Raw genomic sequence first — 17,193 nt, 5'->3', positions numbered from 1 at the left:
CAGCACTTGATATCTTGCCATATGCAACAATGTGGATGGACCTGGAGGGTATTATGCTTAGAGAAATGTCAGACAGAGAAAGACAAATACTGTATGTTTTCACTTATATGCAGAATTTAAAAAACAAATCAAATTAACAAATACTACAAAACATATACAGACTCACAGATTCAGAGAACAAACTAGTTGTTACCACAAGGGGCAGGTGTTGGGGGAAGGGCAAAATAGGTAATGGGGATTAAGAGGTACAAACTACAGGTTATAAAACAGATAGATCTTAGGGATGTAATGAACAACACAGGGAATAGAGCCAATATTTTATAATAACTTTGTATGGTGCATAATCTATAAAAGTATCGAATCATCAAGTGTACACCTGAAGCTAATATAACATTGTAAGTCAATTATATTTCAATTTTAAAAAAATAAATAGCCTAATTAAAAATGGGTCAAAGACCTGAACAGACACCTCATCAAATAAGATATACAGATGACAAATAATCATATGAAAATATACTCAACATCATATGCTATTAGGGAGTTTCAGATTAAAACAAATGAGATACCCCTGCACACCTATTGGAATGGCTAAAATCCAAAACTTCATCAACATTAATTGCTGGTATGGATTTGGAGCAAGAGGAGCTCTCATTCATTGCTGGTGGGAATGCAATATGGGACAGCCATATTGGAAAGCATTTGACAGTTTCTCACAAAGCTAAACTGAGTCTCCGTTGTTTATCAAATGAATTGAAAATTTATGTCCACACAAATATCTACATACCAATGTTTATAGCAACCCTATTCATAATTGCTAAAAGTTGGAAGCAAACCACAGTGTCCTTCAATAGCTGAATGAGTAAACAAACTGTGGTATATCCATGCCATGGAAGAATAGTTAGCAATAAAAACAAATGAGTTGTGATGCCTGGAAAAGACTAGTGCATATTTCTAAGAGAAACAAAGCCAGTCTGAAAAAAACAAATACTGTATGAGTCCACTTATATGGCATTCAGGAAAAGGCAAATCTATAGAGACATTAAAAGCCAAGTGTAAGAGGAGGGGTGAATAGATGGAGCAGAGGGGATTTTTAAGGCCAGTTAAACTAACTATTCTGTATTATACTGTAATGGTAGATACATGATACTGTGCATTTGTGAAAATCCTTAGAATTTGCAATGCAAAGAATGAACCCTATTGCACATTATGGACAGTAGTTAATAATAATGTATCAATATTGATTCATCCATTGTAGCAAGTGTACCTCACTAATCCATGATGTTACTTAGAGGGGAAACTGCTGGTGGAGGGGAAGTATATGGAAATTCTCTGTAAATTCTGCTCATTTTTTTTTCTGTAAACCTAAAACTGCTCTAAAATTAAAGTCCATTGATGAAAAAGAGGAGGAGGACTTTTACCATACCCAAATAAATGTGTTAGAGTGGTAGTTTCCAGAGAGAGGCATCAACAAAAGTGAAGGCTAAGGGAAGTTAAAATTGCAGAGAGCTACAACTAGTCCAGAGGGGCTAGAGTAGAGCATACACAGAGGGATATAGTGAGATATCAAAGCTAGAAAGGTATGTTCACATGAAACCAAAGAGCTTATATTTTATTCTAGAGACAGTGAGTAGCCACTGAAAGTCTAAAATTTGGAGTGGAAAGGCAAATTAAATGGCATAGGAAAACCAGGAAGACAGGTTACCTTCTAAGCATGGTGGGATTAGTGCCTGACTGTAGAATGCAATATATCACAGAGGAAAACATGACTTGGAAACGAAATGAATGTGATATTTTAGAGGGAAGATTAGAGTATTATTGAAGTTTGTAACCTTAATGGCTGGGAGGAGGTGGTGCCATGCACTTACATAAAGGTTATAGGAGTTGCCAGAATACCAAGATGCATTAGAAAGAGTGCTTATAGTCGTCTGCCTGATGTCCTTGTGGTTGATAGGAAAGAAAAATTCATTTTGGTGATATTTAAAAAGAGTTTGTCTTCATTACCATTCTATTAAAAGTTGCTGTACATTTCTGACATGTGACTAAATGAGCCAGATTGCTGGAGTGTTGTATACTATTGATGGCTCTTAATGTTTCCAGCTTTGGGAAAAGGTTGACTTACATAATTCAGTATTTGCATATGCTTTGCATGTGCAGCTCAACTGGGGTCACTGTTAAACTTGCCTGTAATATAAATATTAGCTTAAATTCCAGGGTACTATAGTCAATTCATGGTTAGTTATTGTAGGTCATGATATGAAATTGTGACTTTTAAGCACTTCATGGTTATTTGAAATGTTTGATGAATTGTATTTTAAAACTGTCAATGAGCTGTTAAATTCTGTTTGTCGTTTGCATTTAGTTTGCATGTCAATTGGACTTTAAGTAGGCATATGACTTGATACTGCCAGATGGTATCTGAATGATGCTGGAAAATTTTGGAGAATGAGGAAAGATTATTATACTGCTAAGGGAAATGTAAACTGAACAAAAGTTTATTTGAGAGGTAAATGGAGGCACTGATGGCTACTTTTCATCTACGGTTTGATCAATTTTCTATTAAAATACTGAGTACATAAAGAAGAATTGGAAGTCTATAATTATCTTGGGTTTGTGGTAAATGAGAAGCTTATATAGAAATCTATGTATGTTATTGATGGTTGCTATTATATGGAGCATAAAGTGAAGGTTCTTAGGGGAAGATAAATAGTGATTAATTTATGTTATGGAATATCCTATCATTATAGCAAAGCTGTATGATGGTTAACGTATAAAATGCATATATATCTAAGTAATTTTGAAAGCTTAACTGAAAATAAACGAATTTAAAACGGGGTGCAGAAATCCATTTTGAATTCAGTGTTTACATTGTGTTCAGGCTTTAAAGTAATAATCACAGGAAAAAGGTTTCACATCTGAAAAGTATGTTTTGATAGATTGCTCCTAAAAAGGATTCAGAGACTGAGTCATAAGTGAAGTGATGGGGAAAAGTTTAAAATACTTTATTAATATTCTTTGGGGATTTGGAGTCATAGAAAGTATAGAATATGTTTCCCTTCTGGGGTTCCATGCAAAATTTGTTTCTAGCTTTTTTATTATCCTTGTGTAATTCTGATAACAGTGCATTTTGTAGCTATCTTTATCAGAAATATTGGTGATGGTTGTATTCTTTATTTACAAGTTTCTTTAATAGAGATAACCACTTTAATGTATGAGACCTGTTATATCCGGAAGTTTGTTTTATTGTGCTGCTTTTGAAATTGTTTTGTTAATGACTTTAATTCAACCATTATTGTTGAACCCAGGAGATGGACTTCAAATCAATTCACAATGTTTCTTCCTTCTAGCCTCCTTTTTGTCCTAAAAATATGTGTGTAAAGTGTTTGTATTACTGTTACTGTTGTTTTGAGGAAAGATATTTAAGGGGCCTGTGAATATATTTCCTATAGATTCATCGTTGTACACTTGCTGTTGTGATATGGGAAGCAAGAAAAAATGAGGGGATGGCAAAGAGGAAAAAGAGATGTTATTAACAGTTGATAATTGTGTGCAAGACAAACACAAACATTGCCCATAGTAGAATGTTAATAGTCTGTAACAATTTAGGAAAATTTTAGGCAAGCATGTTTTAGAACATCTGTTAAAGTTTGATAGTTTCTGGGCTCATGTCCAAAAGAAGGCAAGATCAAGATAATAGTTTAAAATACATTATAAAGTGCTATGGTTTACTTATTGTAGTCATGTTAACATCCGTAATGTTAGGCTAACTTTCCTTATCCTCTGCTCAAAGGTATTTCTTCACAAATCCCAACCTTATAAGGGGAAAGTAGACAACTATTTTAATTTGTTACCATTTTCGTGATGACATATCTGTGGCTACCACAAGTGTAATGTGGATAGTACTTGAAAGATATTAAGAAATTCAAAATATGTGAGAAATATTTCACATTGCATAAGAAAACAAATGGAATTCTTGACGCTACTCAAAGATATTGGTATTTGTTATTAAACTGGAAAACAGGCTGATATTTTGGTAGGGGAGTTATTCCTTACAGACAAAGGTTCCAAATTAGAGCTATACACATTCATTTTAGAGATTTATAACTAAAAGAGTAGGACATATTCCAAATCTTATTTTCTTCAATAATTCTGAAGCCTAGAGAATCTATATCTTATCATACCAGCGCCACTATTATGTCTCCTAAAGAAAGAGTTAAGCTAGAAACTATCTACACACCAGTACATTATAAAAGAAATAAAAGAAAACTTTAAAAAGAAAGTTACTTCTTTTTGTTAAACAAAGTGATGTTCAGCTGAAAGATTTTTGTTTGTTTTTATAAGTAAAAAAGTTTGAACCTTGAAACTATTTTGGGAGTGAGAGCATGAACAAGGAATATTGTTAAATAAAAGTCTGTGGATATAGGAATATTTTTAAATTATAAAACAATGTTAAATGTCATAAGTACTAGTAATTTCTCAAAGAGATACTAGGATATATTAAAAATTCATTTAAAAAAATTCAACAAGAGTGAAATATAGATTTTTTTTTACTATTTTATAGGATCAGTTTTGATGTGATTTCCCTTTGTCCAAACAATGTAACTAATGTAATAATTTAACATGTGCTGTCTCTTTTAGGACTGGATCTGCCATTTATGATGATGCCTCATCCCCTACTTCCAGTCAGCTTACCTCCTGCATCAGTTGCCATGGCAATGAATCAGATGAACCATCTCAATACTATTGCCAACATGGCTGCTGCAGCCCAGATTCACAGTCCACTCTCCAGAGCTGGGGCCTCAGTTATAAAGGTAAGAATCATGATTTAGAAGAGGACAAAGGTGTTAATTACATGTAAATGTTGATAAAATAATAGCAATACCACTAGATCTTCAGTAAAAACACACAGCTCATTGACTCAGTTGCCTAGCATAAAGTATTGATGAGTTTGATTTCTGACTAAGCCTGCTAAGGTGTTTTTTGTTTTTTATTTTTGTTATTGTTGTTGTTTGTTTTCATTAAATGACCACAGATATGACCTTTACTTCTAGCTTCCTGTCTTGCATTCATAAGAACAGTGTGTGGCAGGTGTGCCCAGCTAAGGACAGAGTAGAAGAATGTGCAAAATCTATTCCCATTGCTGGTGTGAGACAAAGTAACCACTGCATCTTTTTGGTGTTTGTGATGCGGTTGTGGAGTAGTATATACCATACAAGGCTTATAGTCAGAAAGACCTGAATTTCAATTCTTATTCTGCCAATTAATAGCTGAATGACCTTGGATATGACAATTAACCCTCCTGAACTTGTTTCCACAACTGTAAAATATAGGTGATAGTAATAATCTATACCACTTATTTCATTGGCTGTCTGGAGATAATATGAGTAAAATATAGTTTAAAACTGTGAAACATTAAATAAATACTTATGATAATTTATATCATTATCATCATATTCTAGAATAATTTTTTTCAAAATTTCAGGATAAATGGGTAATGAAACACAAATAATATTTTATAATCCTCCTTATGTCTCCTATTAGTTTGGCACATGGTCTCTCTGCCCTCCAAGTAACATGTGAACTAAGCTCTTTAATATATTTTTCCTTTTGTTGAGGAGATAATATAAGGGTATATAGGATCAAAAGAGTAGCTAATCCGGGCAACCTTTGATGTGTTCCTTTGTTCCTCCATTTATTCAACAAATATTATTCTCTTGATATTTACACATCACAGAGAGAGAAATATAGGATATGAATAGGACATAATTCCTGACTTCCAGGACTCACAAACTAAATTTAAGACAAACAACAAGTACCATTTAACTTACATAAGACTGTGATGGATAGCATAGAGAATAACCAAGTATTACCAGAATTTAGAGGAGGGAGAGATCAAACCTAGATTGAAGAAAGAGGGAGCAGGAATCACAAATGGCATTACAGTTGATGGATTTGAGCTGGGCCTTGAAATATTGATATGATTGTAATAGATGTACATGGGAGTAAAAGAAGTGAAGGCAGAAGAAATGTGAGATTCTAGACATTTTTGTTCCATTTTAAATTAGCTTCCAGTTTGTGGGACTTCTAAAACAATGAAGAATGGATAAAGAAGATGTGGCACATATATACAATGGAATATTACTCGGCCATAAAAAGAAATGAAATTGAGTTATTTGTAGTGAGGTGGATGGACCTAGAGTCTGTCATACAGACAGAAGTAAGTCAGAAAGAGAAAAATAAATACCGTATGCTAACACATATATATGGAACCTAAGAAAAAAAATGTCATGAAGAATCTAGGGGTAAGACAGGAATAAAGACACAGACCTACTAGAGAATGGACTTGAGGATATGGGGAGGGGGAAGGGTAAGCTGTGAGAAAGTGAGAGAGTCACATGGACATATATACACTACCAAACATAGAATAGATAGCTGGTGGGAAGCAGCTGCATAGCACAGGGAGATCAACAAGGTGCTTTGTGACCACCTAAAGGGGTGGGATAAGGAGGGTGGGAGGGAGGGAGACACAAGAGGGAAGAGATATGGGAACATATGTATATGTATAACTGATTCACTTTGTTGTAAAGAGGAAACTAGCACACCATTGTAAAGCAATTATACTCCAATAAAGATGTAAAACAAAAAAGAGAAAATTTAAAACATAACTTTGTAGGAAAGGAAAACTGATAAATTTTTATTAAGCTCCATATGTATTTCCATGGCCAAGAGGCATTGTACTTCCTGTAAAGATTGTGATCCTCAGTGAACTAGTCTACCCCAGCTAATCAGAGATCTGTTTGAATACTTGATCAGAACGTAAACCAGGAATCTGAGTTGTCTTTGAGACAAAAAATCACCCATGAACATTATTTAAATGATGGAGTAGGGGCTTCCCTGGTGGCGCAGTGGTTGAGAGTCCACCCGCTGATGCAGGGGACACGGGTTCGTGCCCCAGTCCAGGAAGATCCCACATGACGTGGAGTGGCTGGGCCCTTGAGCCATGGCCGCTAAGCCTGCGCGTCCGGAGCCTGTGCTCCGCAACGGGAGAGGCAACAACAGTGAGAGGCCCGCGTACCGCAAAAAAAAAAAAAAAGATGGAATAAGTTTCCTATGATTTTGAAACTGGATGGCTACTATATAAATGTGACCCCACACAAAACAGGGAAACTCTATTATGAAAAAAACCATGATTTACAGTAATGGAATTGTCATGCTTACTTTGAAATGATGAAAAAATACACTCAATAGAGGCATGATTATGGCTCTTCAGAAGTACCTTTGTTTACTTTCTTAATGACCATTACTCAGAATGAATCAGCTACATTTTGATTGAATGTTTGGGACTTTTGATAGCTTTGTGATGAATTTGGATCAAAGAGGCACTTGGGGACGGAGTTCATGACTAGTATTTGGCTATTGGTGGAGATAACGATTGAAATGGAAAGGATAATTATCTTTTCCTTTAATAATCCAAATATTGTTAATGTATAAAAGCAATATAGCTATATTTTTGTTTATTGCTGATTTGTCTATTTCATATGCAACCTATTTTAAGAGGAAGTCAGAACCTTCACAAACACAATTGGATGCTGTTTTGTAAAAGTTGCCATGGATCACATGGTTATTTAAGTCCTGCAATTATGCAGAAACCATTTTACGCTGAAGAAAATTACACCTACTTTCATATAGTTATTTTGACTAAAGTCAGTTGAAAACAAAATATTTATTTTGCATTCCTTTTGATAAATTTCTCTGCAAATCTATTGAAATAGATTTCCATCAGAGGATGAGAAGGAAATAAAAAAATTTTTTACAGAGTTGATTTCAGTGAATATGTAGTGAGAAGTTTTTAATATAATTGCCAAGTTTTTCTTGTTTATTTTTGAAAAGATGCTATTGTATGATAGTAACATTATTAGTTTTAAAATAATAATTCACAGGAACTAGCATAACAAAAATAATTGAATTAATTGACAAATTAGGTGTTCATATGTTAAAACCTCACCCCTTCTTTTAAGAACTGTTATCAATATGATACTATGTGGTACCCAATTCTATGGACAGAAATTTCACACCTCTGTTGATCTATATTTCAACAGAAATTTGTTTTCAATGTGCTTCTTGGTGAAGCACGTTTTCAAAGTTCAATCTATTAAAATATCACATGCAGTGGGCAAACCTATGAATTGAGAGTTTATCATGTACTACTACTTGTCACATACAGGAACTATTAAAAAAACACATTTTCTCTATTACATTTACAGATTATTTTTATCCTGGTAGTTTGTCATAAAAAAACAGGTATTTAAATTTGTATTACTCATTGTAATTACTCACAAAATATTTGCATTGAAGTCATCAGATCTTTTATATTATATTTACCATTTAGAGGTAAACTGTCCTTCCAAAATTTGAATGATCAGAAAACTTAACATTTAACATTTAGAAATAAATGACATAATTATGGAATTTGATTTTTTCTGACAAATCCACTATGAATTAAGGAAAGCCACAACAGCTTGCTTCACAAAACCCTCTTTGCTGTGTATTACATTGTCTGAGCTTAGGCGGTCAGCTATAACAAAATACCATAAACTAGATGGCTTAAACAAGAGAAATTTCTCACAGTTCTAGAGGCTGGGAAATCCAAGACCAAAGTGCCTATGATTATGTTCCTGGTGAGAGCTCTCTTTCTGGTTTGCAGACAGTCATCTTCTTGCTGTGTCCTCACAAGGTGAAGAGAGAGAGAGGAAGCTAGCTCTACAATGCCTCTTCTTATAAGGGCACTAATCCCAACATGAAGTTTCCCCCCTTATGACCTATTACCTCCCAGAAGCCCCATCTCTAAATACCACCACATACATTTAGGATTAGAGTTTCAACCCATGAATTTTGGGGAGACAAGCTTTCAGTCCATAGCATAGACAATCTAATGTGATTATAGAGTCATCTAGGAAAGCAAGTGATTTAACACACAGCTGCAGGAAAAAAAATATATATCAGAAACTTGATATACACAGTAAGAGATTATAACACATTACAAAAAAGTCCAAAATATGTGTTTAGTTGTATTAAAATTTACAAATATTCACAAAAAGATCTACCAAACTTATTGATGTGTTTAAATGTTTTCATATCATATCCTGTTTTCATATCATTTTTTTAAATCTCTGGAATTTAAAAAGTGCTGTGATATTGTTTTCAGAATCCTTCTAAACACCTGCTAGTCTCCTTTAGTGTAGTTTGTGTTAAGCTGTTGCCTGTGTGTTGTCACTGATGCTCATGAGACTGTAATCACAATTTCCTTCGGAAGCTGGACTTGCAGTATGTGCTTTGAATATATGAGAAATAGAGAATATCAAGTTAGTGAATGACTTGCTCCATAAACCATATTTAATTTCCAACACTTAGCATTTCTTTTTTTATATTTCACATATTTTGACATTTTTATTTTTAAAGGGTTTTATTTTATTCTTTTTCAAAATATGTTCCCATTTGGTTATTAGAGAATATTGAGCAAAGTTCCCTGTGCTATATAGTAGGTAGCTGGTTAACTATTTTAAATATAACAGTATGTACATGTGTGTCCCAAACTCCCAGTCTATCCCTCACCCCCACCCCATGCTTCCCTGTGACAACCATAAGTTCTTTCTCTAAGACTGTGAGTCTGTTTCTGTTTTGTGTATAAGTTCAGTTGTATCATTTTTTTTAGATTCCGCATATAAGTGATATCATATGATATTTGTCTTCCTCTGTCTGACATACTTCACTTAGTATGATAATCTCCAAGTCCATCCATGTTGCTGCAAATGGCATTATTTCACTCATTTTATGGCTGAGTAATATTCCATTGTATATATGTACCTCATCTTCTTTATCCATTCATCTGTTGATGAACATTTAGGTTGCTTCCATGTCTCGGCTATTGTAAACAGTGCTGCAATGAACATTGTGATGCATGTATACTTTCGAACCAAGGTTTTCTCCAGATATATACATAAGAGTGGGATTGCTGGATCATATGGTAGTTCTATTTTTAGTTTTTTAAGGAAACTCCACACTGTTCTCCATAGTGGCTGTACCAATTTTCATTCCCATCAACAGTGGAAGAGAATTCCCTTTTCTCTACACCCTGTCCAACATTTATTGTTTGTAAATTTTTGCTGATGGCCATTCTGACTGGTGTCAGTTGATATCTTATTGTAGTTTTGATTTGCATTTCTCTAATAATTGGTGATGTTAAACATCTTTTCATGTGCCTCTTGGCCATCTGTATGTCTTCTTTGGAGAAATGTCTATTTAGGTCTTCTGCCCATTTGTTGATTGGGTTGTTTGTTTTTATAGTATTGAGCCACATGAGCTCTTTGTAAATTTTGGAAACTAATCCTTTGTTGGTTGCATCATTTGCAAATATTTTCTCTCATTCTGTGGTTGTCTTTTTGTTTTGTTTATGTTTTCCTTTGCTGTGCAAAAGCTATTGAGTTTAATTAGGTTTGTTTATTTTTTGTTTTTATTTTCATTACTGTGGGGGATGGATTGAAAAAGATATTGCTGTGATTTATGTCAGAGATTGTTCTGCCTATGTTTCCCTCTAAGAGTTTTACAGTCTCACATTTAGGTCTTTAAACCATTTTGAGTTTATTTTTGTGTGTGGTGTTAAAGAGTGTTCTAATTTCATTTTTTTACATGTAGCTGTCCAGTTCTCCCAGCACTATTTATTGAAGAGACTGTTTTTCCTCCATTGTATAGTCTTGCCTCCTTTGTCATAGATTAATTGACGATAGGTGCATGGGTTCATTTCTGGGCTTTCTATGCTGTTCCATTGATCTATATTTCTGTTTTTGTGCCAGTACCATACTCTTTTGATGACTATAGCTTTGTAGTATAGTCTGAGGTCAGGGAGCCTGATTCCTCCACCTCCGTTTTTCTTTCTCAAGATTGCTTTGGTTATTTGGAGTCTTTTGTGTCTCTATATGAATTTCAAGATTTTTTGTTCCAGTTCTGTGAAAAATGCCATTGGTAATTTGATAGGGATTGCATTGAATCTGTAGATTGCCTTGGGTAGTATAGTCATTTTCCCAATATTCATTCTTCCAATCCAAGAACATGGTATATTTTTCCATCTGTTTATGTTGTCTTCGATTTCTTTCATCAGCATCTTATAGTTTTCCAATACAGGTCTTTCTTCTCCTTAGGTAGGTTTATTCCTATGTATTTTATTCTTTTTGATGTGATGGTATATGGGGCTGTTTCTTTAATTTCTCTTTCTGATCTTTTGTTGTTAGTGTATAGAAATGGAACAGATTTCTGTGTATTCATTTTGTATCCTTCCAGTTTACTGAATCCATTGATGAGGTCTAGTAGTTTTCTGGTAGCATTTATAAGATTTTCTATGTATAGTATCAAATGTATAGTATCATGTCATCTGCAAACAGTGACAGTTTTGCTTCTTCTTTTCCAATTTGGATTCCTTTTATTTCGTTTTCTTCTCTGTTTGCCATGGCTAGGACTTCCAGAACTATGTTGAATAAAAGTGGCAAGAGCAGACATCCTTGTCTTGTTGCTGATCTTAGAAGAAATGCTTTCAGCTTTTCACTGTTGAGTATGATGTTAGCTGAAGGTTTGTCACATATAGCCTTTATTATATTGAAGTTTGTTCTTTCTTTGCTCACTTTCTGGAGAGTTTTTATCATAAATGGGTGTTGAAAGCACTTAGCATTTCTGATTAAAGTGCCTGGGAGGACATATTTTAATATTCCTGTGCTTCACTTTTTCTTTCTGCAAACTAGATCTCTCACATTCTTTACACTTCATTTCTATGTTTCAATTTCTTCTGATTGAATCTGCATCAGAAAACTGGTTAGGCTAATCTATAAGTCATGTTAACTCCTAATCATAATTCAGGTTAGCCAATTTGGTATTTGTTAGCAAGTATATTGTTAGCTATTTGAATCAGAAGAAGCCACTGATATCTGGTTTAAAGCCATCCATAATTTTTATTCTCCATTGATTGAGTCCCTATTATGCATCAGGTGGTTTTTAAGGTTTATAACCTAATGGGAAGAGACAAATAATAAACAGAATTCTTTATTAAAAATTTAAACAGATAAAATGAACTAATATGTACTATTTTGAAAACATGCTTTTGCTGATTTTGTTTTATACTCCATGAGACCAGGATTCCTGTCATAAGAAAAATGGAAACTACGTATAATGATTTAAGTTTTCTTACTTTCTCTGTGCTTAAAAGTTTATTTGTGGATGATTGTAAGTGTGTCATGTTTGTCCTTAATTTTTCAGGTTCTTTAAAAGGACCAATGTAGAATGCATACAACTGTGATTGCATATTTGCATAATATGTGTTTTAATAATGTGACAGTGTACTTGAGTTCATTTGAATGCTCATAAACTCAAATGAATGCAACACTTAGTGTACTTATTCATAATCTTGTTATTTGTCTAGTGTGATAATGTTGAACATTAGAATGAAATAAAAAACCTTCAAATGCCTATAATAGACTTAAAAGTTCAGTGTTTTAGAGTTTTTATTTGGTCCAGCATCCAGTGGTGTGTCTGTAAAGCAGCTCTTCATAAACAAAACAAAATAAAAAAGAAAACCTCTGATTTATAACATTTGCCAATTTCTATGGTGTAAATATTCCCACAATGGCTGATTTCAAGTTAACAACAGCTTAACACTTGGCTCACAGAATTACTGTATATTTAACAATTATCTCTAGTTTGAGCAAGACAACACTCTCCTTTGAAAGCATTACATGAAATATGAAATGTTTATCAAATCAAACTTTCTATGCCAATATTCTCCCATATCCATTAAGCAAATCAAACAAAATCTTTTCAAAGAAGTTTACCTATTATCTTTTATTTCTTCAGAAAGGCATAACATGTGAGTCAAAGTTTGAGAAATCTCTATAAAATGAATGAATAATTAGTTTCTTTGACAATTGATATTATACCAGCTTAACATAGAATAAAGTCAAATTGGAAAGAGCATAATTTCATTTGTGCCTTTTTCTTCTACCACTGTGTAAATATTTCTACCCTCGTGTGAAAAAAGTTAGGTGATTAGAGGTGTTGACTCCTGCAAATATCCTTAGATAGTGAAAGTTAACGCAAGGTAGGCTAGACCTGGCTTTGTCTTTTTCATTTCCTTTTCACAGGTAGGAGAGAAAACCATAGCTTTTTAGAGCTCTGAGAAGTGATGTGACTTTTAGAAACTTAGAATCTACAGAAAATATATATTTGCTTATGGTTTAATAAATTTCCCCACCTCCATGGTGGTAAACAGTTAACAAAGTATCTTAGGCAGATGCATAGCACACACCTACTATAGCAACACTATTCAATATAGTAGACACTAGCCACATGTGGCTATTTCAATTTAAATTAATTAAATAAAATGAAAACTTCAGTTCCTCGGTTTCAACTAGCCACATTTCAACTTCTCAATAGTCACATGGTTCTTGACTACTATATTAGATAGCACAGGTAAGGAACATTTGCGTCACTGAAGAAAATTTTATTGGACAGCACTGTTCTAGAGCATTAGAGAGGATGGTTGGAAAGTTCAGAATCCCTAGTAATCTTTGGCAAAAAAGGATAATACAGATTGAAAAAATCAGCAAGTGGATTGCAATTAGCCTTGAATTTGCCAGAAATGATAGCTATTGCTGAATATTGTCTTACTCCATTATTACTGTCATCTTTTTCTATTAGGAAACAGAGAGCAAGAACACAGAATTCACTGATTTAGCAAAGGTCTAATATGTGTAAAGGATCATGTTACATTGCTTTATCAAAAACACAAAATGAAACAGGCAGATACCCCATCCCCCAAATAATTTATAGAATTATATACTGTTTCTGGCTAGAGCCATCATAGTTTGTCAGCTAAGTAAGATGCATTGAGAAGATTTCACTGGAGGCAGTATGGCATGATGAGTAAGAGCACAAGCTCTGAAGTCAGATTGTCTGACTGTATTTGAATCCTGGTTTCAAAATTTCTTTTTATATGACTTTAGGAAAATGAATTAACCTGCCTGTATCTCAGTTTGCCTTATTTCCCAATGAAATGGGGATAATAATTGTACCTACTTCACAGTGTTAACAAAAGACTTCAATGAGACAAACTTGTTAACACACTTAGAGCACTGTCTGACATCTAGTAAATACTCAGTATATATATTACCTAATATTATTTTCTTTTATTATGTTTTATACTTGTTTTCTTTTATTATGTTTTCTATACTCACATAGAAATAGTAATAAGTAGAAACCAAAATCATGGCAAAGAGCTACCCTGAGAAAGAAGTAGCTTTCCCTATATACATTTGTCTGTGCAACTTCTTATCAGTACCAGGACCAAGGGTTCCCCACCATTAGATGCATATACAGGTATTGGACCCGCCCTCTAGAGAGCATCTGTTCATGTGCAATGGCTGTTTAGATCTCAGTGCCACAAAAGAAAAGTTAGGAATCTGATGGGAACTGGAGAGAGGTGCCCATTCTGATATCAAAATTGATCTAATTTGTATTTTATTTTAACTTATCTTTAAATGTGTATATGTGGATTATTTAGTCTTTAGTCTGAACTATGAGAATCTACACACCATATGAAGACACCCATAGGCCTTTCTTTCATCCTCAATGGGTATATTAGTCACTCAATAAATGTTTGTTGCATGAATGAATGAAAACTAATGATTCATCGGATATTAAACTTTGAGGAGTGTTTTCAACATAAATGATCATTAGTGATACAGACGTTAATTCCCAAGCTGGAAAAGACATTATAAGTTGCAAACAAATCTTTTTTTTGGTTTTGGTTTTGTGGTTGTTGTTTGCTTCTGTTTTTTGGCCAGAAACTAGTTTGGGAATATTGTTATGCCAGGCACATAGTCTTTAGGTCTGGCTCAGATCCCTTTACTGTTGGCTCAGATATTATCATTTGTAGCTAATAACTAATATAACTATAACATGAATTGAAAATTGCATTATGATCATTAGGCTTTCAAAGTTTTCATCCTTCAGTTATATTATTCAATGTGACAAAATCCTGAGAGCAGAATAGGTAAAATACCTGACTGATATGAAAATATATTTTCCTACATTTAAATATTTTATAGTACAGTTTTTCTGTATTTGTGGGAAACTTTGTCATATCAGTGTGCCATAGTTTTCTCTGATAACAAATTTAAGAAATTTAAGTAGGAAGCTGTTATTTAGCTGTTTACCAGTATCATCTGATTAGCTGTGTTTTTTGTTTAGCTGAGCAGCTGGCAATTAATGAATTGATTGGAAATTGTCACAAGGCAATGGCGTTAGCACGTGAACATCTGGTATTAAAATTAGTCAACACAGAGAGGGTTTTTTGTGATAATTCAAATTCATTGAAAAAATCACTAGTTGAATCTTATTCTAAGTGCTCTGTGAAAAGACAAAGCTATTACTGTTTTTAGAACGTGAGATGAAGATGCATTGAGTGAGAATTAAGGTGAGTGTGTGTGTGTGTGTGTGTGTGTGTGTGTGTGTTTGGATGGGTGGCAGAGGCCCAAGCCTACAACATAATTTGCAAGCCATACATATTCCCACTGAACTATCCATTCTCCCACTCGAGGTCATTTACATGCTATGAACAGATATTATGGCTGATTCTCTTCAGCTGTCAGCCTCTTCCAGAACAAGTTTCAAATTGAAGAGGTGGAAGGGTCCTTTGTCCAAATATTACATAGGTCACAGTTAGGGCATGCTTATGATTTTGGACTTTCTCATGGTTACATGTTCCAGTTGTACCCCCCTCATCTGTCTGTTTTTTTCTAAATTCATGAAAACCCTGCCATATCCATCTGTGTTAACTTAAATACATTTGTATATTGTTGATTGTGGAACACATACTAATTCTTAAACTGATTCATAAAAATTCATAAAGTATCATGCATCCAATAGTATTCAAAGATAATAAATCTGAGCATCAAATTCTTCCTCAGGACTAATGGTAACCCAAGTTAGCAACAACAATGAACAAACTTCTTATTTTCTTGTTCCTGATTTTATTATTTAAGTCTGTCAAATTAAAATATGTTCTGTTTCTGCATAACTCTGGTGACAGTACAGAAGGAACACATCAATTAAATATGAAATATCAAGACAAATGCATGAATAAAATATCTAGCATTCAGATAAACTTCCAAAAGCCACTCCTAAGCAGCGAAATGCCATTAAATCCTTTAGAACTCATTAATAGATTAACATTTGGAAGAGTAATTGCAGTGAGAGTTGAATTCCAATTAAATAAAAATATAAATTGTATGTTACATAACCCCACTGAATGCTTGAGAAGAATCAGTATCATAAAACATCAGAGGTACAATTTAACATTGAGATAGGTGTTTTTAAAAGGCAACTACGCACATGAACACATACATATAAACACGTTTAATATGCATGTATTAGTACTTCACAAGTTCTACGTATATTATACTTCCAAAGATGTAAAGAAATACATTGAGATGAAATAAAGGATCTCCATGAAAATGGGCAGAATTGATACCTTAGTGCCAACAAACTAAAGTCTTTACCAAACTGACTGTGTTAAACCTTGTATAAAACTGATTATTCTCAGCTTTGACCCTGTTTTTTATTAAGGTTCAAATGTACTTTCAAATGATTTAATATGATGAACATCTCCTTTGAACATATGTACCCCCAAAAAAGGGAAACAGTGTGATAGAAGAGGGAATAATAGGTACTAATTAAAAATGTTTTCTATAATGACTCTTTCTTCTTAGGCACAAGCCTTGAACTATGTATGTATATGCTAGAATTTGAGTTATTATTGCAGATAATTTTACTAATTTCAGGGGAAAGTGGGGATTGATTGGGTAAGTATGTATCAGTTTTGGAAATCTCCCTCCTTTGCTACTTTGACTGAATATGGAGAAAACTTCTGCAGTGTTTCAGAAGAGCTACAGCTGTTTTTGATGGGGCACAAATGAAATACATGAAGAGTAACAGTGTTGTAAAACTCATAAATGCCAAATAAAATTATGTCATCAATGAGTAAAATGGAGTTATAGATTTGCAATTTTCCTTTTTAAATGCCCTTATTGATTTGTTGCAAATACTGTTAACCCTGTATTTGGCAAATGGTGAAGACATTATCACTTGTGTTCTCAT

At 33.7% G+C, this 17,193-nt stretch overlaps 1 protein-coding gene across 1 annotated transcript in view; it reads left to right on the top strand.

The window, feature by feature from the left end:
• DACH2 (dachshund family transcription factor 2) overlaps positions 1-17,193 on the top strand; it is a 638,130-nt gene that overhangs the window by 481,660 nt on the left and 139,277 nt on the right. Inside the window, exon 6 of the mRNA XM_060002017.1 lies at positions 4,636-4,808. Within this exon, the coding sequence (XP_059858000.1) occupies positions 4,636-4,808 (173 nt within the window). The remainder of the gene's footprint in view (positions 1-4,635; positions 4,809-17,193) is intronic.

This window comes from Delphinus delphis, chromosome X (assembly GCF_949987515.2).
Source record: "Delphinus delphis chromosome X, mDelDel1.2, whole genome shotgun sequence".
In the NCBI taxonomy this organism is placed as follows: domain Eukaryota; kingdom Metazoa; phylum Chordata; class Mammalia; order Artiodactyla; family Delphinidae; genus Delphinus; species Delphinus delphis.
Note: the sequence above shows the minus strand (reverse complement) of the source record. Positions and strands in the feature narration are given on the sequence as shown.